This window comes from Mytilus trossulus, chromosome 1 (assembly GCF_036588685.1).
Source record: "Mytilus trossulus isolate FHL-02 chromosome 1, PNRI_Mtr1.1.1.hap1, whole genome shotgun sequence".
In the NCBI taxonomy this organism is placed as follows: domain Eukaryota; kingdom Metazoa; phylum Mollusca; class Bivalvia; order Mytilida; family Mytilidae; genus Mytilus; species Mytilus trossulus.
The window spans coordinates 112186872-112212594 of record NC_086373.1 but is presented as its reverse complement, the minus strand read 5'-3'; the positions used below and the strand labels follow the sequence as shown (position 1 = coordinate 112212594).

The 25723-nt window shown below is 32.1% G+C and overlaps 2 protein-coding genes across 5 annotated transcripts in view; one reads left to right on the top strand and one right to left on the bottom strand.

The window, feature by feature from the left end:
* The first annotated feature begins 769 nt into the window (after positions 1-769).
* On the top strand, positions 770-14067 carry LOC134698035 (dynamin-like protein 2). Of its 4 annotated transcripts, XM_063560340.1 has the most exons (12): positions 770-867; positions 1720-1948; positions 2855-3156; positions 4567-4611; positions 5401-5439; positions 6297-6467; positions 8913-9122; positions 9611-9690; positions 11498-12457; positions 12862-13120; positions 13667-13883; positions 13916-14067. In XM_063560340.1, exons 1-12 carry the CDS (start codon positions 841-843, stop codon positions 14014-14016), a joined length of 2640 nt encoding a protein of 879 aa, XP_063416410.1. In that variant the 5' UTR covers positions 770-840; the 3' UTR covers positions 14017-14067. The 4 variants fall into 4 exon arrangements, with proteins under 4 accessions (XP_063416410.1, XP_063416397.1, XP_063416404.1 ...); XM_063560327.1 differs by having other exon boundaries at positions 13667-14067; XM_063560334.1 differs by lacking the exon at positions 5401-5439 and having other exon boundaries at positions 13667-14067.
* A 5636-nt stretch (positions 14068-19703) lies between these two features.
* The window catches only part of LOC134705990 (uncharacterized), a 36793-nt gene continuing 30773 nt past the window's right edge, over positions 19704-25723 (bottom strand). Inside the window, exons 17-19 of the mRNA XM_063564706.1 lie at positions 23825-23851; positions 22791-22811; positions 19704-21191 (exon numbers count right to left, since the gene is read on the bottom strand). Of these exons, the coding sequence (XP_063420776.1) occupies positions 19704-21191; positions 22791-22811; positions 23825-23851 (1536 nt within the window). The remainder of the gene's footprint in view (positions 21192-22790; positions 22812-23824; positions 23852-25723) is intronic.

The following is a 25723-nucleotide window of genomic DNA, read 5'->3' as shown; positions in this document are numbered from 1 at the left end:
ACATGACAGGGTTACAGTACAAATAAATTCTAAAACATTCAGGATAGAAGAAAAATATACAAATAAATGATAAAATAGTACATTTCGACATGTTAACCAGAATAATAACGAGCACTAAAATGAATTTACGACACAAATACACACATTTTTGTATTTGTAATCAGGATGATAATATGTATAAATGTATCATATTGCCTCTTTAGTTTTTAACTTTGTACTCCAGAAGGTCGTTTGCCTCAATCCCTTGTTATTTTTCGAATGCTTATCCCGTTTTTCTTTTTTTATTATGTGCATTTAAGCACCTACTTGTAACGTGTTTTTTTACGGGGACTTAAACGGGGAATTTAACATGACTACAGAAGAAGCAAGCGGAATTTTCGTGGGTTATTTGGCTTGTTTCCATGGTCAACAAATATAGAATGAAACATAAGTATTTGATAATAGTTGATAAATGCACCATTCTTAACGACTTTCAATATATAGATATAGGTAGATGTAGTATGAGTGCCAATACTATAACTCTCCATCCAAGTAACAATTCATAAAAGTAAACCATTATAGGCCAAGTAACGGCCTTGAACACGGAGCATTGGCACACACGGAACAGCAATCTATAAAGGGCCCCCAAAATATAATAGTGAAAATACATTCAAACGGGAAAACCAAGTTCATATTCAGATTGACATTGTGATGAAACGTAAGTACATTTATTATTGGTACATTTACTATCAGTACAAAATGCTAATCATATGATAAAAAAAGTGTCCTATTTATTATCAGAGCATAAATGTTAGGTTAACTTGTGTGTTATTTATGTTGGACGGGTATGTTTGACCAGAAATGGCCGAAGCCCAGGACTCGCCTCTTGTAAGCTTTACATAGATTATTTATTTAAATCTTATATTTTGACTATCTTTCTCTTTAATTTTTACCATGAGGCTGTTAGTTTACTTTTTTACTTATTAATTTGAATGTATCGTTGGTATCTTTCGCCTCTGTTTTACTTTTTAAAAATCATAAACATATTATTAATCGTAGGGTATTATAACTGTTTTAAATTCTTTGAGATATTCATCATTTTGAACGAGATACACGTCAAAACATATCATTATCCATGATAAACTTATCATTAGAATTATAATGATGATGTGTATTTTTTGCTTCTAGTTTACTTCTTCAATGTTGTCGATTTTTTTCCATTTCCCTCGGTTTTAGTTTGTTACCCCGATTTTGTTTTTTGTCCATGGATTTATGAGTTTTAAAACAGCGGTATACTACTGCTGCCTTTATTTATTACTTTTTATCAAACATTTTACTTATTTATAGTTTGCAGCATGACCGAAATGTAAACGGTATTATACAGTTTTGATTACCATGTCCATGTAGTAACAATTCTTTCATTTTCATCTAAATGTTAGTAACCATAAGTACAATGTGTAAATTGTACTCATTGCTGATCTCCATTGAGCAATCTTGCATTGATTGCTGAGGGGTTTTTTTTATAGTCTAGACTCCTACATATATTTGAAATTTATCACCTATATGTTCTTCTATATAAAAAAACACATACATTAAAACCTTCGTGATCTGTTTAATCCAGCTATCTTTAAACATTTCCTCTAATAAAAAATGTCCAGCTGGGTATGTATTCCAATAAAGAAAGACGAAAATTTAAAAAAGAAATAAATAAAAAGTGGAGTCATGTATTATACATTTCAGGATAAGTTAAGAAAAGAATTAAAAAAGTGCGATAAGACTTTTCAAACATGCTGTACTTTCTACAAACGAGTAATAGACATACTTGGGGACGATTGCATAGATAGACTAACACTGGCCATAATACAACAGTATGCTCTAGGACGACAAGAAAATGCAATACATTTACAAGTTAACGAGAAACGAAAGCAACTAGTCAGAGTATGGGAATGTCTTAGGATTGGAATCATAGGTAAGACATTTATCACAACGAAAACTAGATAAAGTATATGATTCTCTCAGAATCAGGGTTAAATTTGTAAAGTAAAATCACAAAAAAACTCCGAGGAAAGTCTAAACGGAAAATTCCTAATCAAATGGCAAAACTAAAAGCTAAAACACATTTAAACCTGGTTTTGTAGCTAGCTAAATCTCTCACATCAGTCATTTTTCGCTACGTAACAACTAGAAACATCAGGATAATAGTTATAGATAAATCACTTTTCCCAAAGTAACCACTAGAAACATCAGGATTAGAGATATAGATCAATCAATATCAGCACGAACCATTCTTTTTTCTTTAATCTCTTGATTTGCCTCTTTCTTATAAATTGACGATATTTGAACCTTGGTAAATAACTGTCAATTTAATCCTTGATATCAATTTGAGAAATTTTGTTCCTCATTGCTCTTCAACCTCGTACTTATTTGGCCTGTTATTTTTATTGTTTTGGAATCGAGCGTTACTGATTAGTCATTTATCTGGCGTTAATACAAAATTTAATCCTGGTACCAATGATGAGGTTATTTGTATGTTAACTTTTTTTTCGTAAGAAACGTTTGCTCAACGAATTCTAATAGCAATTTTCCTCTGTTATGAATCATTTTAAGCATTATATTTATAATGAAAAACATATCGAACAGTTTTAATGTTATTTTTTTTCTTTTAAAAAAAATAAAGAATGGAAACGGGGAATGTGTCAAAGAGACATCAACCAAACCTAATATTTATGAACAACTTTATCTTTGTCTGGATTCTAATTTTAAGATAGAATATCTGACATAATTAAAAAACTTTGCAACCAACTACCCTTTAAATTGCATATATATACAAACGGGCATATTATTACTTCAATTGGTGTTTTGTTATGTTATTCAGGGGAAGTTGCAGCGGGTAAATCCAGCTTGATGAATTATTTGATGGGTGATAACTACCTCCCAATCGACCAGGGAATTTGTACAAAGGTAGTATGTGAAGTCTATAACAGTGACTTCAGATATGTTCAAGTTTTGTTTTGCGATGGTACAAAACTGGAAAAGTTGTTGGAGAACAATCCGGATGATAAAAATTGGCAATGGTTAGGGGAGATAATCGAAAATGGATATCTTTTTTGGGATCTGACAAATGAGAAAGTGGACGTGAAATGTGTCCAGATCTTCTGGCCGTTAGATATATTCAAGGTAATAGTTTAAAGGAAAAAATAATCAGTTCTTCAAGATTAATGATTTTTTAAACTAAATTCGGATTTCTTTTCGGACGTCTAGTATTTACAATTATAAATATATACTAGCCATTTTTAAGCACACTGTTCTTTTTAGTATTACGTGCCCGCCTTTTTATAATTAAAAGCAACAGTATTACATTACTATTCATGAATAAAACATCTATCTATTGAGAGAAATAAAGGCAACAGTAGTTTACCGCTGTTCAAAACTCATAAATCCATGGACAAAAAACAAAATCGGGGTAACAAACTAAAACCGAGGGAAAACATCTATTGAGAGAAAACACCCGGTTATAAAGTAAATCCGAAAGAAACACGCCAATTATAAGAGGAAACAATGGAACACCAGAAACACTGAAGTGCAACACCCCCCTCCCAAAAAAAAACCCCAAACCCAACAACAATGCAACAAACATAGAAACGAACTATTGAATCACAACCTAACATAATGATAAAAATACCGTTAAAATGACAACATAACGTGACAGGAATACAGTACAAATAAATGAAACACTCAGGACAGGAGAAACATAAAAAAAAATATAATAGTACATAATGACATGTAAACCACAAAATAACAATGAACACCTATAACTTGATCTTATGACAGTAAACAAATATAGCAAAATAGATTGATTGATTGTTCGTGATTTAACGCCATTTTTTTAGCGCACCTTTGATTTTTTTCTTGGTGGCCATATTTTGGTGGAGGAAGCTGGAGTGCCCCATAAACACCGACTTTCGATAGGGAATATGACAACCCTAGTCAACAGCAAAATATAATTATGACCTGTGCGTCATACGAATGTATCAACGCCACAAGAAGTAACATCACAGATACATTACTTTATTAACATTTTTTACGATGACATTGATATGGAGATCACTATTCAAAATCGTATTATGTAAAATCTTCGTATAGAAATGAAATACAGTGGTTTTAAGTCATCTGATTAAGGATAGTTCTGAAACACACAAGTCCCTTCCCTCGTTAATTGTAAAATAAAATATTTGACTTCTCTTTTTCTTATTCTGACTTCAATACAGATTGAGATTCTAAGTTTATTTCATTTAACAGAATGGTCATCCAGAAAACCAATATCGTGTTTCATGTAGGGACAAATCTTACTTTAAAAATTTAACATATTGATTCGACGCATTGCTATTTTGTGAAGTACAAGGGTTAAATTATTTTCATTTATCGATTGATTTTCGATTGATTGTATATAGGTTAGACCATAGGCATTTACCAATTATCAACTGGTGCAATAAGATCGAATAATTTATACGGAACACCGCGATACTCCTAATTTGTCCTCTTATAAAAAAATGTTATAAATCTTAATACAAAAGCTTTTTTTTCAAGGACACCGAGTTATTGAAAACACACGATTTAAGTGGTGAAGAGAATGTAAGTATTAGTGGTAAAGTTCTTCTATTAATTAGTTTAATTAGTACACATACAGTAAAATTAGAATAGTAGAAAAATGATGATAGATGATGTTCACCAAGAGAGCCTTGGGTTTGTGGTATCGCATCAGACAACAAACAGAAAGTTTCCTGGTTCCATTCCCATTCTGGGGAGAAAATTTCAGTTGTACAATTGGCTGTTTTTCTCCAGTTCCTTGTATGTCCTGTCATGTTGAATACATTCTAGCTAAATTCAATCAATTAGATGAGTATTTTGAAAGTGTGTATCGCGTTCACTTGTCATGCATGTATAGGGTATGCAAATGACAAAAAAATACAAATCTCAGAACGATTAACAATATCCTTCGGTCTACATAAGACTCACCGGTGACGCTCAGATAAAAAAAGTAGGAAAACAAACACAAGAACGAAGTTGAAGAGCATTGATGACCTAAAATTTAAAATAGTTTTAAATACGGCTTATGTAATTCAATGCTTAGGATAAGAAAATTTGCTGACAGTAATTTAAAAAAAAAATCTAATTGATAGTCATGTCAACTCCAGTGCAGGGTTGTTAACGAAAAAGCTGGACGACCAGTTGTGGCATTGACCCAGTAGTGTAAATTGGTATAGGAACCAGACTTCGATGGGGAAATACACTGTACACATACAAAAACAAACGTTGCAATAATATATGCACATTGCTGACTGCATTTCAACTGATGTTTTAGATTCATTTTTTTACAATCTTTCAACAGTCTTGTTTTTTTTTATTTTTTTTTCGTTTTAGGAAGCTTCTGTGGTAGAAAACGATTTAGGTCATCCGATGGTAGGTATTATTAGTTACATAGTGTGTTAGTGACCTAATATGATATATACAGGGTCAGTAAATTCCATATGGGGTGAGAGCGAAGCTCGAGTCCCATATGGAATTTACTTACCCTGTATATATCATATTAGGTCACTAGCACACTATGTAACGAATTTATTTTACAGACTATCTTTATTTGTTGAATTTAGACTTAAGTTGTCTTATTTGCTATCATAACACATCTCCTTATTACTGTATTAAAGTGTTCAGGTGTTCAATTTTAAGAACCTTCTTCAATTGATCTGCACTTAAAAAAAACTAATGTAAACGATGAATATCTATAATAAACAACCTTGATATAATAATATTAAACAAAACTTTCAATAGTTTAAATAATCAAACAGTGCCTAAGTCGCAAATTCACTACTAACCGTGTATTGAAAAAAGCCCCACCTCCCTACTAACCTAATATTGAATATACACGGTCTCCACGAGGTCGCTTTTAACCAATCATATTCCTAGAAATGTATAGGAGGTAAGATAAATGTCAATACGTTCCGATGATTTTCACTAATAGTTGATATGCCTCCCTCGGTTTACGTTTGTTACCGGAATTTGGTTTTACTTAATCGAATTATCACTATGGAATATACTGCTGTTGTCAGAATTGTAAAAAACAAAACACCACCCAAACATATCGTAAATGTTGTCAAACACCTGAAAACTGTTCAGAATAAGAATTTCTTTTTTGTATACACAAATTTTATTCATGGACTAGTTGTATTACGGTAAAACATTATGAAACAAAAGCATGAGCAGGGGGAAAACCCCAAGATGTTTGTTTATTTTCTTAACTGTAATGCTTTGTTAAACAGATGTATAAAACTCCATCTGTTGTGTTTGTGGACTATCCTGGACTGGATGATTCGGTAGATGAAGACGGTACTAATCCTAGTCTTAAATTCATTCTTGGGGAAATCGAAGAGAAAATGGTGGATGGATTCCTGATTCTCATTGACAACTCACACCACAATTGTATGAAAGAAGTAATTATGTTTTAATAACCATTTGACAACTCACACCACCATTGTATGAAAGAAGTAATTATCTTTAACCATTTGACCACTCACACCACAATTGTATGAAAGAAGTAATTATCTTTACCATTTGACAACTTACACCACAATTGTATGAAAGAAGAAATTATCTTTTAATAATCATTTGCAGAAATTTGTATTTAATCACCTTTCTGAGGGGGGCAATAGGGGGTCCATTAACATGTTAAAAACACCTCGATTTTTGGCAAAAACAGTTAACATAAAATGCAAAAATGCTGATAACAGTTAACAAAGTTGGTTGAAAACAGTTAACAGCTTAAATTGATCTCAGATAACAGTTAACAACACCTTGAAAAGGGCCATAACTGGTTAACACAAAAAGGTATTGCTCCCTCCTTTCTGTCCTAAAGAACATTTATGTATCAAGCTGACCTCTTTATTCTAATGTTCTAACTAGACTATTGTCTGTTAACTAGTAATAAAATTGAAAATGGAAATAGGGAATGTACCAAAGAGAAAACAACCCGACTATGGAGCAGACAACAGCAGAAGGTCACTACCAGGTCTTCAATGCAACGAGAAATTCCCGCACCCGGAGGCGTTCTTAAGCTGGCCCCTCAACAAATATATATACTAGTTCAGTGATAATGAACGCCATACTAAACTCTGAATTGTACACAAGAAACTAAAATTGAAAATAATACAAGACTAACAAAGGCCAGAGGCTCCTGACTTGGAACAAGCGTAAAATTGCGACGGGGTTTAACATGTTTATGAGATCTCAACCCACCCCTATAGCTCTAGTCAATGCACAAAAGTAAACGCATAACAATACGAACATTAAAATTCAGTTCAAGAGAAGTCCGAGTCTGATGTCAGAAGATGTAACCAAAGAAAATAAAGAAAATGACAATAATACATCAATAATATCAGACTACTAGCAGTTAACTGACATGCCAGCTCCCGACTTCAATTAAACTGATTGAAATATTATGTCTTCATCATATGAATATCAGGCACAATCCTTCCTGTGAGGGGTTTAGTATCATACTTTCATAACATATATGAGAACATAACCCGTGTCATACCGACAACTGTTTTTTTAAAATAAATGTCTTTAGTTCCAATGCAAAGACCCTAGAAGTGAATCATTATCAACACCAAAATATGCAATCTTTAATGACCTGACAAGAGTATCGTAACTACATCCCTTCTTAATAAGTCTATTTAAAGGTTGTGTTAGCTTCTGAGGTGAATACTGACATTTTTTGTGCTTGATAAAGAATATTTCCATAAAATATTTGATGTGAAATACATGAACTAAGAAATCTGCAGGTTGAGCTATATTCACGGATGATGTCCTTATACCAATGATAAAATCTAGTAAATGTTTTGACTAGTTTGTGATATCGAAAACCCTGGTGTAATAATTTTTCAGTAATACATAAATTTTTCTCGTTAAAATCTAAAACATTGTTACATACACGAGCTAATCGTACAAGTTGAGATATATAAACAACGAAAGATGGCGATAAGGGAACGTCACCATCTAAAAATGGATAATTAACGATATGATATGAGAAATCAGATCTTTTATCATAAATTTTAGTATTAATGATATAGATATCAAGATCGAGGAAAGAGCAGTGGTCATTGTTAGTATTAGCTTTATTTAATGTAACTTCAACAGAATAAATTTCTTAAGTATACATACTGTAGTTGTAATTTATCATCCAAATATCTAAAAGTATTATTAAATCTGTGTATCAAATATTGTTTCGATGGGTCCTTGCTGATTTTTGTCATAAATTGTAACTCATAGCAATACAAAAACAAGTCCGCAATAAGTGGTGTACAGTTAGTCCCCATTGAAATTCCAATAACCTGACGATATACGAAATCTCCAAAGCGAACAAAAATGTTATCTAGTAAAAAAATCATTGCATGCATTTGACCTTTAATATGTGTAGTAAAAAGTAAAATTACAAAAATACTGATCTCCGAGGAAAATTCAATTGGAAAGTCCCTAATCACATGGCAAAATCAAATGACAAAATGCATCAAACAAATGGACAACAACTGTCATATTCCCGCCTTGGTACAGGCATTTTCAAATGTAGAAAATGGTGATAATGCTGTCATTTTAAGATTAACATGTAGATGCTCCTTTTGGAAACATCGATTCGCCCAGGTTATATTTACCTTGATTTGTATCTTCTCTATGATTCTATTGTATTTGAAGATTGGTATGTTAATGTTGGTTCTAAATAATCAAGCTAAAAGGAGTATATTTAAGAGAGAAAAAAAATCCTTTGATGTCGAAGTACTTTACCAGTGAGAGACAGATACAATCATTCACATCTATTTCAACATGATAGTGTTTTCCTTTTAAATACATAAATTTAAACTAACATAACACTTACTTTTTTTCAGATACAGAAGTTTATGTCTCACGCTGTCGTTCAGTTTCCTAATTCTAAACTTGATGCAGACAAATGTTTGTTTATATGTAATAAATGGGACCTCGTTTCATCGAAACAACATAAAAAGACAGAACTTAAAGAGTCAGTCCTACGAAAATTACAAAAGGAATGGGCTACTGTTCAAGATAGTCAAGTTATCCAGTTTTCTTGTGTTGAAAAGGTATATATTTAAATGGAATTTCAAAGCAAAATATGGCAATTTCTTTTTTTTAAAGAGTCGATATCTACTGCAATAGTTTAAAGTTAAGGTATAGAAAGTTTGACAAAAAGCCCAAGACTACTTCAGCAACTTTGGGATGACTAGCCGCCTTTATTTCATTTTTTAAGTTTCTAAAGAAACATTATCGTATTAAAGAGGGACGAAAGGTACCACAGGGACATTCAAACTCATAGATTAAAAATAAACTGAAAAACGATATGACTAAAAAAGAATAAAACATTCAGAAAAACAATTGTACACAAGACACAACACAGACGTCTGTCTCGTTTTTTTATATTTGTATAAAGTTTAAGATTTGTAACACTTTTGCCTCGGGAATCACTAAAGATACATAAGTAGTCGAAATGTGCATCTGGGAATTGATATGGTTAGTATATTTATTAGTTTATAAGAATAAGAACCACGCCATTATTTTTTTTTCGTTGCAGCAAAATGAGACTGAATTGATCAATGCCGTATATCAATTGGTAATAACAGCAAAACGGAGGCGATTGGAGGAGTATTGGTTGTAAGTAAAACGTATATATATATATATATATTTTGATAAATAAAAAGTCCTTGGTACAGAAAATATAATTTAAAAGTAAATAGTCACTATTAACGATAACAATTCTGTCTGATGAACCGCTGGAGATGCGGTGAAAGCGCTAACAGAAACAATGTTCGATTTATGATGTGATTTTTTTGTGTTTTTTACTTTTAAATTATATATATATATATATATCAAAAATTTGCGAAAGCAAATTTACAGATCTAACATTGTTGGGTTGATGTTTAGACGAGTTGTATATACATTATGTACACAGCCATGTATCACCATCATTGATGGCGATCCGATGGATACATCTGTTGTAGGGTTGTCACTGACTCAGACGTACTTATGAATATAATTATTTTCTGTGACTGTATCTTACATTAATTTGTAGGATCCTTTACTATAGATAATTTAGCTGATCTGTAACAATAACATCTTCATGCCTTATATATCATGTACTGTAGTACGCCGCTAGATTAAAAACTGACGTGGAAAGGTAACATATGGCCACCGAAAGCTCTTTTTTTGAGAGCCCAGGTCGTCGTGTGGTCTAGCGGGACGGCTGCAGTGCAGGCGATTTGGTGTCACGATATCACAGTAGCATGGGTTCGAATCCCGGCGAGGGAAGAACCAAAAATTTGCGAAAGCAAATTTACAGATCTAACATTGTTGGGTTGATGTTTAGACGAGTTACATATATATATATATATATATATATGTGTCTATTAAAGTTTTCGAATTTTTTGAAAAACTAAGGCTTTTCACCCTCAGGAATAGATTGCCTTAGCTGTATTTGGCAAAACATTTTGGAATTAAGTCGTAATTGGCACAACTTTATAGAATTTTAGGTCCTTATAGTTCTTCAACTTAATACTTGTTTGACTTTCTAACTTTTTTATCCGTGCGTACTGACGAGTCTTATGTAGACGAAACGCGCGTCTGGCGTATCAAATTTTAAGCCTGGCACCTTTGATAACTATTTATGACCTTGCCCTTTATGAATTTGCTTGGAGTTAAATACTTTTGTCATACTTTGAAACCACCATTGTCTTGACATGTATAAAATCAATGCGAAAAATACTGTTAAACCACAATTGTCTGGCAAAATATCTCAATTAGTTTTATTTTTATTAAAGTTTCGATATCTACTGCAATAGTTTAAACAGTTAAGATGTAGACATTTTGACAAAAAGCCCGAGACTACTTAAGCGACGTTTTGTTGACTAGTCGCCTTTATTTGATTTTTAGTTTCTAAAGAAACATTTGTCGTATTAAGGAGGGACGAAATATACCGAAGGGGCATGCAGACGAAACGCGCGTATGGCGTCTCAAATTATAAGCCTGGTACCTTTGATAACTATTTATGACCTTGCCCTTTATGAATTTACCTTGGAGTTATATACTTTTGTCATACTTTTAAACCACAATTGTCTGGACATGCATGAAATCAATTCGAAAGATGTATTGCAATATTTAATTGACCATATCACAATATTTGATTAAGGGGTTTCCGTTTTGAATTTTCCTCGGAGTTTAGTATTTTTGTGATTTTTTCTCCCAAGAGGTCCTTTAAAAAAACATTGTCTGGCATTTTCCGTATAAATTATTCTTTGCCAACGGGTAGTAAAAGGTGTCAGCAAAACTTACTAAATTGTGATGCACTATTCACTGTCGATCGCGTTCTAATTTAAAATCTAACAATTTCATTATAATTTCCTTACCTATCAATTACAGATACATATCTATAAACATTATTAATCTACTACGGTTTCCCCTTCAGGTGGTTGACAAACCTTTGTGAAGTTGCATTAGGACTCATCAAATGTCGACACCAATGGTGCAAAACTGAAGAAACAATGATTGAAGTAAAACACAAAGCTCTTAAAGATGTGGAGTTTCTTAAAAAGGTTAAATCAGAATTACTCGTTAATGGGGCTGCAATCTTAGACAACAAAACTGATCTTGTAAAAAGAGATTACGAGGCTTACTTAAAAGAAAGATTACAAGGATATTGCAAGTCAATGATTTTGAAAGAGAATAGTTCGTTTACACATGATCTGTATGAGGCCAAGAGAGACTTTAGTTTAAATTTACAAACTTTCAAAGAAGATATTGATGCTTGGTTTCAGAATCTGCAAAATAACATTGTTAAACAATCTTGGCTTTTAAATCTATTTTATAAAACCAGTTGCCAGTCGGTGAACCAATTTAATTTTCTCCTACTTGGACTTGTGATGGTTATTCCATTGGCCAAAGTTATATTGGTAGGAGCACTACTTAAAGATGAAATAGATGAAGCACGCATGAAAAATCCGAATAACAGAATTAAGATGGAGGTTAGCCTACTAAGTTACCATGTTGAAGAAATAAGGAACAATTTTATTATGCATATTGAACGCCAGATAGCGCTTTTTAACAATATCGGTAAATTGGAAATACAACCTTGCAATGAGCAAATAATTGATCGCTTACAAAGAGTGATAGATGGACTATTAAATGTTTTCCTCATAGATGTAGCTGTCCATGAAATACCACCGGAGGATGTGCTGGTTATTGAGGAACTAGACAGATCAAGACACTTTGTTCACACCGTTCAATGTAACGGTCTTGGAGAGCTAGCTAGAAAGAAAATAGAAACAAGAATACCACATAAACTAAAAGGAGATGAAAAAAGCAGGGCAGAATACTCCAAGAGCTTGTCTACTCAAGTAACGTACTGTAGAGAATTAATATTGCTAAGGTGATTTGTCATGCTTTCAATTCCATATTTGAAAGGAGATTAATGTTTATGTATGTTCGGTTCCCAACTTCAAAATATCTAGCAGTAGCATTGCAAAAGACTACAATAGATAACTAGTATATTTGAAAATTATAAATAAATAACATAGTACGAAAAATTATAAAAAAATGTGTTGTGTAATTCTTTTCTTAGATTCTTTATTCACTGTTAAGAACGACAAAAAAAGTTTCTGTGGCACTAAATGAGAAATATAAATTAGAAACAAATCGCTTCATATTTGTCATTTATATTGATAATTAATTTATTCTAAGTTAACTTTTTTCAAAAACTGTTCTCTATTCAGATGAACAAGGAATATAAAGGAAAGTAACTCTATATAGCCTTTTTATTTCTTCAATATACAGGAAACTAAGCGTGCTAACAGCTGACATGGACTATCAACATTTTGTGAAGTACATAGGTTCGTGCATAGAGGATGTAGATGGTTGTATTACATTGTACCTGTTCATGGAGAAATGTGATGGTAATCTGGAGGACGTATACATTGAGAAGGGATTGGGTTCCAGGAAAATGATTGACATTTGTATAGAGACGGCTAAAGGTGTTAACTTTCTACATAAACATGGAATTGTTCACAGAGATATTAAGCCTCAAAACTTTCTGGTAAGTTTACTCACAGGTTATACTTACGTGATTACCCGAACTATTTTATTGATTACCAATAATTCAGAATATAATTTCTTTTTTAAAGATGTTAAGTATACAGACATTTACTATTTTGGATATCATTGAGAAAATGGGCAATTATAAGTCCAATAAAACACATTAGGGCAATAAAATAAAACTCAACAGTAGTGCACTGATGTTAAAAATCTCATAAAGAAATTCTGAAGACAAATATATAAACAGATTTGCGAAGACAAATCTCATAAACAGACTAAAATTAGGGAAATCCCATTAATTCTTAAATGAGCTATGCGAATTTACATTTTGTCTTATATTACAATTGGAAATAGGATACACATCGGTTTAATTACATCACATTTTATATGAGGCACAAAAGCTCTGTCAAACTCAAAACTTAACGACATGGTAAATAACGGAAAAAGACGAAAAGACAAACAAAGCACAACTCAGAAAGCGATGATGATGAATGTAAAAGTTAAGTAGGTCAAAGTTAACTACTGATCTTTCTAATTTTTTTTCAAGGTCAAAGATGGTATTATCAAAATATGCGATGTCGGTCATTCTAAAGAAGAGGACAAAATTGTAACCATAGGATCAGAACGAGGTACAAAAAAGTATCACCCACCGGAAATAATGAATGACTATTCAATGCACACACCAAAATCTGATATATACAGCCTAGGTATGGTCTTCTGTGAAGTGTGGAAAGATGGTTGGACTAATTCAACAGGATTATTAAGTAGTCTTTCTAACACAAATACACAACAGAAGGTACAGAAAGCTATGAAAAAGATAATAACAGGCTGTTTGCAAAACGATCCAAATACTCGTCCAGACATTCAAACTCTTATAAAACAATTATACTCAATTAAACAAATGTGTTAGAGATAAACCTTAATCCTGTTAATTGTGTTTACTTCTATTTCTAGATAAGAAAATGCATGTACCAAGTCAGGAATATGACAGTTGTTATCCATTTGTTTTGACGTGTGTTTGACCTTTTGATTTTGCCGTTCATTTAGAGACGTAAAAATTTCCGTTTCGAATTTTTCTCGGAGTTCAGTATTTTAGTTATTTTATTTTAATCACAAGAGCTACAACTGAAACATTTTCAAATTCATTAACCTTACTAACCCCCTACGGATCCATAGAGGGTGATAAAATTCACTAGGGGACTCGGCCTCCGGCCTCACCCCTATGAATCCGAAGGGGGTCAGTAGCGAACCAAATAACTTATAATGTTAGCATGGTAGATTAAACATTTATAACTGTCAAAGCCATTAGTTATATAATTCATCCATGTATACTTTTGTTCACATATGCACCAAGTCAGGAATATGAGAGATGTTGTCCATCCGTTTGATGTGTTTTATCATTTGGTTTTGCCATTTGATAAGGGAAATTCTGTTTTGAATTTTCCTTGGAGGTCGGTCTTTTTTTTTGTGATTTTACCTTTTCGTTTTTATATCTGCGATTAAGATGATAAGAATATTGTTTCATTTAGATGTAACGATTTGCATTCTCGAAAAAATAACTACATGTTATTGAAGTCTGTAGATGATATCAGATTATAATGTATATATCTCTGCGTATCTTTGTATAATGTAACGTGTAAGTTATTTGCAGATTACTTGATATGACATACGTGGAAAGTAATAATATTCCAACATTAACTCGAAATTTACATAATTGTTTTCATTGGAACACACAACACAATTTTAAATGAATACTACTGAGCTGCTGGTATCCTTCGTAACAGAAGGCATTTATCCAGTGTTCGTAAACATTCATCAGATAAGGAGTCATAGATCGATTGACAGAAAACAAGTCCAGGTTACAAACTCAAACCAAGGGAAACACATTAACTAAAAGAGGAAAACAAAGGAACACTGAAGTGCAACAAAACGAAACGCCATCATAATATGAACGAATTATTTGATAACAACTGCCATAATCAGACTTGGTACAAAAGAGGGACGAAATATACCAAATAACAGTCAAACTCATAAATCGAAAATAAACTTACAACGCCATGGCTAAAAATGAAAAAGACAGACAAACATTTTAAGAATAAAATGGTGGATTGCACCTGGTTTTGTGGCAAGCCAAACCTCCCGCTTCTATGCAATGTTTACAGATATCGTTAAAATGACAACGCTACATAACAGAAACAACAGCACAAACACACGCAAGAACACTCATCAATGAGAAACAAATATCATAATAGTCGACACAACATGCAAACCGCAGTACAGTTATTTTCACAATACCAGTCAAAACAATGTCCATAAAAATGAGGATATTGAAAGGCATTTTGAATACAATCCATAAGACATAATTCATTATCCAACCGAAACCACAACAGAAACAGCAAATAAATACGTGAATGTTGGATGCATAAATTATCGAGGCACATTGAGGAAAATATTTGGGTAAGAAGACGTCCTGCTTGTATCAGTAGTATCCTTAATTTCAAATCCACTGGGACATATATGAGATGCATATGGGTTGTTTGGTGATAGCATGGTATCTTTGATGAGTTTTTTTTTCAAGAATTCGTTTCAATAAAGGATCTCCGTTCTGTATGATTCACATATAATTTTAAGAATGAAGGACGGTCATTGTATGCCACCATACAATAGACCACCAAATTTCTAACATTTATTTACAACTTTAAACTTGTTATAGAAAAATATTTATTGAATAAAAAAAGTATAATGCTTTATTATTTGCAATCTTTACAATTGACAATGCATGGAGTTACATAAGTAGTTCATTACCGGGTGAAGTTTTCAGGATCGCTTTATGATACATATATTGCACTGATATTATTGGGAGAAGTGCTAAGCTCCGCTCAATAGGATAAAGAGATCGAACTGTCAAAAGTTTCAACAGTTAAGTTAGAGCTTAAGTTGTATCTCAGAATAATATCTGTATTGCTAAAACAATTGTATATTTGAAACCATGGATTGAAACTCAAAATCATTCAATTTAAAACAAAGAAAAGTAATTGCAAAATTTTCAAACAAGATATCCTACAGGTATTACTGGATTTATTTCACTTGACTGGGCGGAGTTTAACCGATTCGCTCACAATAAACCAGTCCATCAATGTATGGGTGTTTTAGGATAAACTCACCAATGAAGTGTCCAGTCATTGTTTTGTAAATTCCTTTGATGACACTGATAGGTGACTAGAAATCAGTTATAATTATAACGCTAATCATCCTTATCACACACATCTTGAAATAGACTGTCCTTATGCAAATTAAAACGTAAGCTCCGCCCGATCAGTTGAATTAACATTGGTAATAACAACTAATAAGATGTGTTAACGAACTTGACTACCCTTGAGGGTGTGTTGACGAGCTTGACTACCCTTGAAGGTGTGTTAATGAGCTTGACTAATCCTTGAGGGTGTGTTGACAAGCTTGACTACCATTGAGGGTGTGTTGACGAGCTTGAATACCCTTGAGGATGTGTTAACAAGCTTGGCTACCCTTGAGGGTGTGTTAACGAGCTTGATTATACCCTTGATGGTGTGTTGACGAGCTTGGCTGCCCTTGATGGTGTGTTAACGAGTTTCTGTGTGCTGTTGCGTTTCGGTGTTGTGTCGTTGTTCTCCTCTTATATTTAATGCGTTTCCCTCGGTTTTGGTTTGTTGCCCCGATTTTGTTTTTTGTCCATGGATTTATGAGTTTTGAACAGCGGTATACTACTGTTGCCTTTATTTATTGACTACCCTCAAGGGTATGTTGACGAGATTGACAACTCCTTGAGGGTGTGTCAACGAGCTTGGCTACCCATTAAGGTCTCGCATAGTATTAGAATACAAATGAGGACTGCCCTGACATCATGTTACAGTTGAAGTTGTCCCAGTAATGGACTGCTGGTCATACATGGAGGTAAATGGTTATACAGTATAAAAGTAGAATTATTGATATGTTTGTGTAAAATATAAATATGCATATTTGAATGTGTTAGGGCATCAAGCTTGAATATTGTGATGCTGGTCATGTTTTGTATACATGTATTTGGTTCTCTAAACCTTTTGATAGCCATATTATAGAACAGATAAACATAATTAGTGAAATATATTTTGAAAAAAAAGTCATGCTAACTGTTAACATATAGGTGAATCCATACATCATAGAAAAGATATACAACATTAAAAACAATAAAGTAGTGGAAACAAAGCTGTGTTGACCTGAGAATTTGTAATAATAATAATAATGAAAATTTATAGAGTGCCCTTTATGAAAAAATATAAATTACTCTAAGGTGCTGTAAATAAAACAGTAAATCAATAAGGGACAATTAAAAAAAAAGACAACAGACAACAAAACATGTAATAGAATATGGACCTCAACACTGAACAGCATACATAGATTTCGTAGGGGTGTCTTTCTTTGTGGGTTGACTAATATAAACACCACATCAATATATATGATGGTCAATAAAAACCATAAAATCAAGTTGTGTGCTAAATCAGACTAAAATTCAGTATATTTAATTTTACTTCGAAAGTGTATGAATTTCTTATGTTTAATTTGTGACTGAACATATCTAATATCTAAAATGTATTTTATACTAATTAATAGTATAACATTATCTTCCATACACAAAGAAAACACTGTATGAAAGACTGTTAACGTAACTCATACCATTACTAGTAAAGATATACATCTCAATAAACTATATTATTTGATCATCAACATGTAATATTCAAGGCAGTATAACTTAGGAGACCCAATCTTTTATATTATTATGTCATTGTCATGGAGATATTCCATGGCAGCTTGGTTTAATAATATAATCATAAGCTTGTCGTGTAGTTTTCTTAAATACCCCCAACTGACCAAATATCCCTTTGAGCTTTCCTGAAAGAAAAACTATATACAACCTATAAAAATACAAAAGCTTATACAAATCTTTTTTGGTAAAAGAATGGATAACAAAATGTTGAAATGATGAATAAAAAACTATATCAGTCAGTAATCCAAAAACTGACAATGAATAAAAGGCAGTTTCCACAATATATCAAGCCATTAATTGTCCTGAGTTTATTAAAGTTGTGAGGTAATTGAATAGAAAATAATAAACATCTGCTATCCTGTTTTTTCTTGTTTCGATAATAGTCCTGTCTTTCAAATATACCAATTCAGTGATAATAGCTTATTTCATCTAATATGTGAAGTGTGATAAAGATGATAATAGCTTATTTCATCTAATATGTGAAGTGTGATAAAGATGATAATAGCTTATTTCATCTAATATGTGAAGTGTGATAAAGATGATAATAGCTTATTTCATCTAATATGTGAAGTGTGATAAAGATGATAATAGCTTATTTCATCTAATATGTGAAGTGTGATAAAGATGATAATAGCTTATTTCATCTAATATGTGAAGTGTGATAAAGATGATAATAGCTTATTTCATCTAATATGTGAAGTGTGATAAAGATGATAATAGCTTATTTCATCTAATATGTGAAGTGTGATAAAGATGATAATAGCTTATTTCATCTAATATGTGAAGTGTGAATCAGAGTGTTCTACTTATGTACTTTAACAGATAAAGAAATTCTGCACATTCACATTACCCTTATAGCTGCAGAGCAGGACACAAACATTCAAAATTAGCTGAGTATTAATATTAAGTAGTACTACTATTTTATATTTTGTGCAAAGCTTGCTATTATTGCATCAACATAAAATTCTAAAATAAGTACTGAGGAGAAAATATATGTGCTTAAGTCAAAAAGATGAAACTGAAAATACATATTTGGTATAATATGTCAGTGCAATAGCAAACTAACAACACAATATAAAATAAACAGCTGTGTCATGAGCACCTGTTGCTACTTCATAGAATACAGTTAAATAACTAATCACATTTGAAAGGGAGCTTCATCAATAGATATAAACAATTCAACAAATTTTCATGAAAACTGGTGAGGGTATACTTTGAGTCATGGTTTAAAAACTTGAAATTCCCCCATTTTTTAATGAAGACCACATTACTCAAAAACCTAAAATCTAAAATTTATAAAAATCGAAAGGGAGCTCATGTCACTAGATATAAACAATTCACAAAAGTTTCTTGTAAATTTGTACAACTGTTTTGAGTTATTGTCCAAAAACTGGAAAATCACCTATTTTATTAAAAAAGACCAACAATACTCTGAAATTTAAATCTAGATTTATAAAAAACGATGGGAGCTCATGTCAATAGATATGAACAATTCTCAAAAGTTTCTTGTATATTTGTAAATCTGTTTGAATTTTGTCAGAAAACTGGAAAATCCACCATTTTTAATGAAAAAAAACCTACCGCATTACATAGAAACATAAATATAATATTTATTAAAATTCAAGGTATACCATAATACATCCCTTAAACAGGTGTATAAAAAAACTGTACATCTAAGAAGCACCATCTAGCAAATACTGCAACTATTTGAGATTAAATAAAAATAAAATAAGGGAGATAATTATCATTACAAAATTTGTATTATCTCCCTTTTATATATCTTTCAAATGACAAAAACACAATACTACAAATTTTCTCCAACAGAATCAAGTAATGTGTAACTACTGATTTGTTCTGAGTTGGAGTCACATTGTTCTGAACCTGAGTTAGTGTCACATTGTCCTGCCTTTAAATAATCAGAAACACTACTTGAAATATCACCAGAACTTTCATCCTGCGGTAAATCCTCATTGTCTGATAAATTGTTGGCCTTTTTTATTGTCAATGACTGAATATTATTATGTGGGAGATATTGTGAATCGGTGGAAACAAATTTGTCAACCTTATCTTGGTTCAATAGTTTGTTCTGAATGTTTTTCTGCCTACACTTTTCCAATGAAGAATTGTCAATGTTTATTGTATGAGTATTTGAATTTGAACTTTTCTTACATTTTTCTAAAGGGGAATTCAAAGATGAAATGTCAATGTTAATGGCAGGGCTACTTGTGAATGAACCTTCATTAAATTTTTCTGATGTGGAATTCAAGGATGAAGTGTCTATCTTTACTGCAGGAGTACTTGTATTTGAACCTTCATTACTATTTTCTGAAAAAGTACTTAAAATATCGAATTGCACATATGAAGAGAGAGAATTTTCACCGATTTGATTGGAGTCCTTTTCTCCTGAATTCACACTTGTGGAGTTTGTGGTTAAATTGTCTGATTGCACATATGACAAAGGACGATTTTCCTCCGTCTGAATTGAGCATTGTACTTCAGGATTCTCGTTCTCTGATTTACAGTTGTCTGATTTCACTATACTATTGCTTCTGTCACTGTGGTTACTACTATTTTGATTAATGATATCTGATATAGCAGTGTAACCACTGCTGTTACTACAGATATTGTTGCTATGGTTACTGTTGCTATGGTTTGAACTTTGATTGACACTATCTGACTTTAAAGATCCATCAGCAGCAACTTCTACATAACTTTCAACTTGACCTTGATTTGTCTCTGGTGTAAAGGTTTGTAACTGAATATCATTGGAATCATGTAAATCTTCAGTACTTTTTCTTATCCAATCTTTAACGAATTCGGTTTTGTTCTTTATTTCATCTGCACTATTTTTTTCCATTAAGGGTACAAGTATACTTGAACTATTGGAAGTTTCTTCCCTTATTTTTGATCCGAAATGGTCCATAACAGACGACCTCTTTTGTTTTGGTCTGCTGATGCGGCTACTATTAGTTGTACTGGTATGATTACTGGTACCTGACTTTGAAGTTGTTGACGATTTAAAGGTACCTGTATATCCATCCGTTGCATTACTCACAGTTCTGTCCCTTTCCTCAACTTTGTCCTCACTTTGACTTTCTGTTAGTTCCTCGTTGTTTGGTCTACTTTCCAACGTGTCATTGGCAATATCCTTGGAAAAGTTAGAATCAGATATTTGTAGATTGTGAGAAGAAATACCTGTCTGATTTGAGAACTCTCCGTCCTGTACGTTAATTTCATTATGAACGGACACAGACACACCACTATCAGACGATGATCCCCCAGTTTTTTCCTTCTGCAATTAAAATAATTTTTAATATTTTCTAATGCTAATTAATAATAAATTATACTAAGGATAATAATAAAATTCATAATTTCATATAATTCAAGTGCAGCACTTTCTCACTTGAAAATGCCTGTACCATTTCAAGAATATTACAGTTGTTGTCCATTCATTTGATGTGTTCTATCATTTGATTTTGGCATTTGATTAGGGAATTTCCATTTTGAATTTTCCTCGGAGTTCAGTATTTTTATGATTTTACTTTTCACGTGGGGATTGACCATGTGTATATTAAAAGCAAATATGGACAGAGTACAATTAACACTATTTTCTGATTGTTTTAACCATGTACAAATTCAAAAGTCACTGTAAGATGAATAAGGGAAATAGCCCATCATATATACCATTAAATTTGTCATTTTGTAAAAGTACATGGTTTTAAAATCAAGAATAAAATTGAGAATGGAAATGGGGAATGTATCAAAGAGACAACAACCACGACCATAGAAAAAACAACAGCAGAAGGTCACCAACATGTCTTTAATGTAACGAGAAATTCCCGCACCCAGTGGCATCCTTCAGCTGGCCCCTAAACAAATATATACTAGTTAAGTGGTAAAGAACTGATTGTTAGTGCTAAGACATCCATAAGGACACATTTTACAAGTCTTTCTCTGAAGACACATTCTCCATGCTCTAAATTACCTCCCTCAGATATTTAACTGTGATTTGTTTAAATTTAAAGAATTCTAAAATGTATGTGTTTATTAGAATTCAAGATGTATAAGTTAATTATTATTCTTCAGTTTGTTTGGATAACCTTTTTTTTTTTAAATATTCTTACTGGATATAGGAAGATGTGGTGTGAGTGCCAATGAGACAACTCTCCATCCAAATAACAATTTAAAAATTAAACCATTATAGGTTAAAGTACGGCCTTCAACACGGAGCCTTGGCTCACACCGAACAACAAGCTATAAAGGGCCCCAAAATTACTAGTGTAAAACCATTCAAACGGGAAAACCAACGGTCTAATCTATATAAACAAAACGAGAAACGAGAAACACATATATATTACATAAACAAACGACAACTACTGTACATCAGATTCCTGACTTAGGACAGGTGCAAACATTTGCAGCTATAGGATCAATACAAAAGATCGGAGGTTGTAACATAGAATGAGGATCACAGTTACGGAATAGGGAGTAATTAGGAGTGCAGTAAAGAACTCTTACAAAAACTGTAATAAAAGGCCCGACGTATGGACTTAAATATAACAAAACTGACATGTATAACATACACAGGGCAAAAACAGTGGTTGTAAGAAATCTAATAAAAACCATAGCAGGGGGCAATAATAAAAAAAATAGCAGGCGTGGATGAGTATCAATACATCCCAACATCGTAAACAATAAAGATATAAACATGTGAAAGCTCTCTCACAGGCAAAAAAACAATAACTGAAATATATAAGGGCATACACTACAAGCATGGACACATTTGTGACCAGCACAATCTACTGACAGGGAATGTGTCCTTAGGGATGTCATAGGACTAATAAGTAGTTACACTAATGACAATATAAATATGAAATGATTTGAATCTTACCGGATTTTCTATATCAGTACTCTGAAAATAAAAAATAAAAAAAATTACATATGATATAAAATACATTAGGTACATTAATTAATCAAGACAACTTTTAATTGATATAATAATTACTGATAATTAACATTAACTGTTAGGATAACCAATACTGACTTATTTGAGCTGACTTCTTCATATACTTAGCCTATCTAAAATATCTTAAACTTTTAAGTCTTCTTTTTTTTCATATAAAAGTACAACATAATATGTGCACATATGTCTACATAGAAATGTAGAAGTTAGAAACAAAATATGTTATATGGTTAGTAGGCACAACATATAAGTAGTTATTTCTATATAAACTATTAGTATGAAGCAGAGCAGAAGTAAAATGTATAGATGTTTAATAAGTGAAAGCTTTGAATAGTAAACAAATAGTACAAATACTAATACTATGCTACAGACAACATGATAATTGAAAAATGAAAAACCAAAACACCTCAAATATCAGATAATCAACTCAAGCAGAAAACTGCTCAAATATAAGAAGTTCAACTCAAGCAGAATAGAATACAGTAGAGTGGATTCATTTATTTTCCATTGGTACCAATTTTCCTTAATTGATTCAGTGGTTTTAGTAGTTTTAGTAAAGTGTGCATACAAACGTGCAGGTAAATTCTTTATTAAATATTTATACCTCGTTCACACGTACCTTTAATTTCAAATTGAATTCAAATCGAGTTCTTTTCTAATTTGAATTGATTGGAATTGGCTAATTGGCATTAGAAATACATTTTTGTTAATCTGAATTAAAAGTTAAAGTCGTCTAATGACAGTAAATTCGAAAAAGAATTGACGTTTGACATTTCGAATGCGAATTTTACTAATTCAAATTAGTTAATGCAAATTAAATTGGATTATGTGTGAACTCAGCATTAAATTACTGGTTCGTCTAAACCAACTTAATCAAGAAAATTAGATACCGAACAAACAATAATGAATCTCCATTAGATAAAGCTTAAGATAAGAACTGGCTACATTCTGATCATTCTTACCGGTACAGGTATGTATTGGGGACTTGGCTGAAAATTATATCACCTCACACATTATTACAATCAAATATCATTATATTATAATTAAATAATTTTAAAACTTTTAACATTTTGGATGAACCTATTCATTGGATCAAGACTACATTTCAGAATTTTGTAAAAAAAAAACACATACCCATATATACACCTTATTACTATTTGCATTACTGGACATCACAAAAGTTCCTGTCAAATTTTAGTGTCATATTAGAAAATATCTGATGTCATAATAGAAAATATATGATGCCATAATAGAACAGTGATTGTTGTATGACGTCAATAGTTCAAACAGGACATATTCTTGGGTCAAGTGGGACAGTTTTCAACTATTGATAAGGTGTATAATATTTAATGTAGCTCTTGAGATCTTCAATCAATGTACCATGTTGTTCAGTCAACAGATTAACATTATTTCAAATTATGATAATTATCTTTAAATGAATGTAAATTGTGGTATATTATTTTCCAACAGATTCTCTTTTCTTTGTGATGACAATTTCCTGTGACAATAGTTTTGTGATATGACATAACAAAATGAAAAAAAACCACATTTCTTTGGGCATGGAAAAGGATACATGTCACAAAACAATCTAATTATATTTCAACTGTATCAACCTGATATAAGATATAAATTCTGGGCAAACAATATTTCTCCCACTTTTATTTTTTTATTTTTTAAATATAATGGTAAGCGTGTCTATTTCTATTTTAGAACCGGTCCGTTACCAGTTTGATACTGGATCCAAAATGTTCTATTTACAAAATATATAACAAATAATTTTTATTCATAAATGAACGTCAATGAACCAAAATATGTACAACTAATCTTTGCAATCTCTTATAAACTATCTATAAACAATTCTACTTAAAATATATACACTGGTACAAATTTGCACTATTACAAATTTGCCCTGGGTCAGGTACAAACTTGTCCTCTTGATACAATAATGTACCTGCAAGTGTACACTCTTGTCTTTGTTCTGTTGGTAAAATTAGGTACTTTACAAGGTGGTCACACAGACTCACACTTGTCCTATACGGTACAATGTACAAGTCCGTATTTATAACAGGCACCGACCTGTTCTTTATTACACATAGAAATATTATAGGGTTATTGCATGAATATTGGGGAATATTGTCCTGAGTAGAATTTTATATTGCACGAGCTTGTGAGTGCAATATATGTTCTACGAGGACAATATTCCCCAATATTCATGCAATGACCCTTTTATTGTATAGCAATATAATATTTGAAAGTAAAAATTGGTTTAAACTAAGATTTTGTCGTTGATGACGACATGAATTTTGAAGATTTATTGCACTAGTGCAATATTGGAATTTATTGCAAGCTAACTTTTGGTTACTTTCTGTCGGAAATATTATATTGCTATACAATAATATCTAATATATACGAGACAGCGATCTCGAATATAATATCAACGAACCTTGGTCTTATGTGTCCAGTAGACTTATGACAACCGACCCTGAGCTATGAATCTCTCCTGCTTATATACCCAATGATAGCTGTACCATTCTTGAAGGAGGGGTGTTCTACCAAAGAGTCTCGTTACTCGTTTGGACAATTTCCTTTGGAACACCCCTTCACATTCAAACTGACCCAAGATTTACCCGCGAAACATCTGATTCTTTTCTATGGTTTATTAAAGTATATACAATGCATAGATTAAGGCTGGCCGAACTATAACTACCGTAATGTCAACAATCTAACCTTAGATACAAATTCATCACACTTATGATTTTTTTACAATATGATCACTATCTAAAAAGAAATATTTGTTCTCCCTACAAGATGTGATTATATAAAATTGAAGATAAATTTGTACGATTGCCAATGAGACAAAT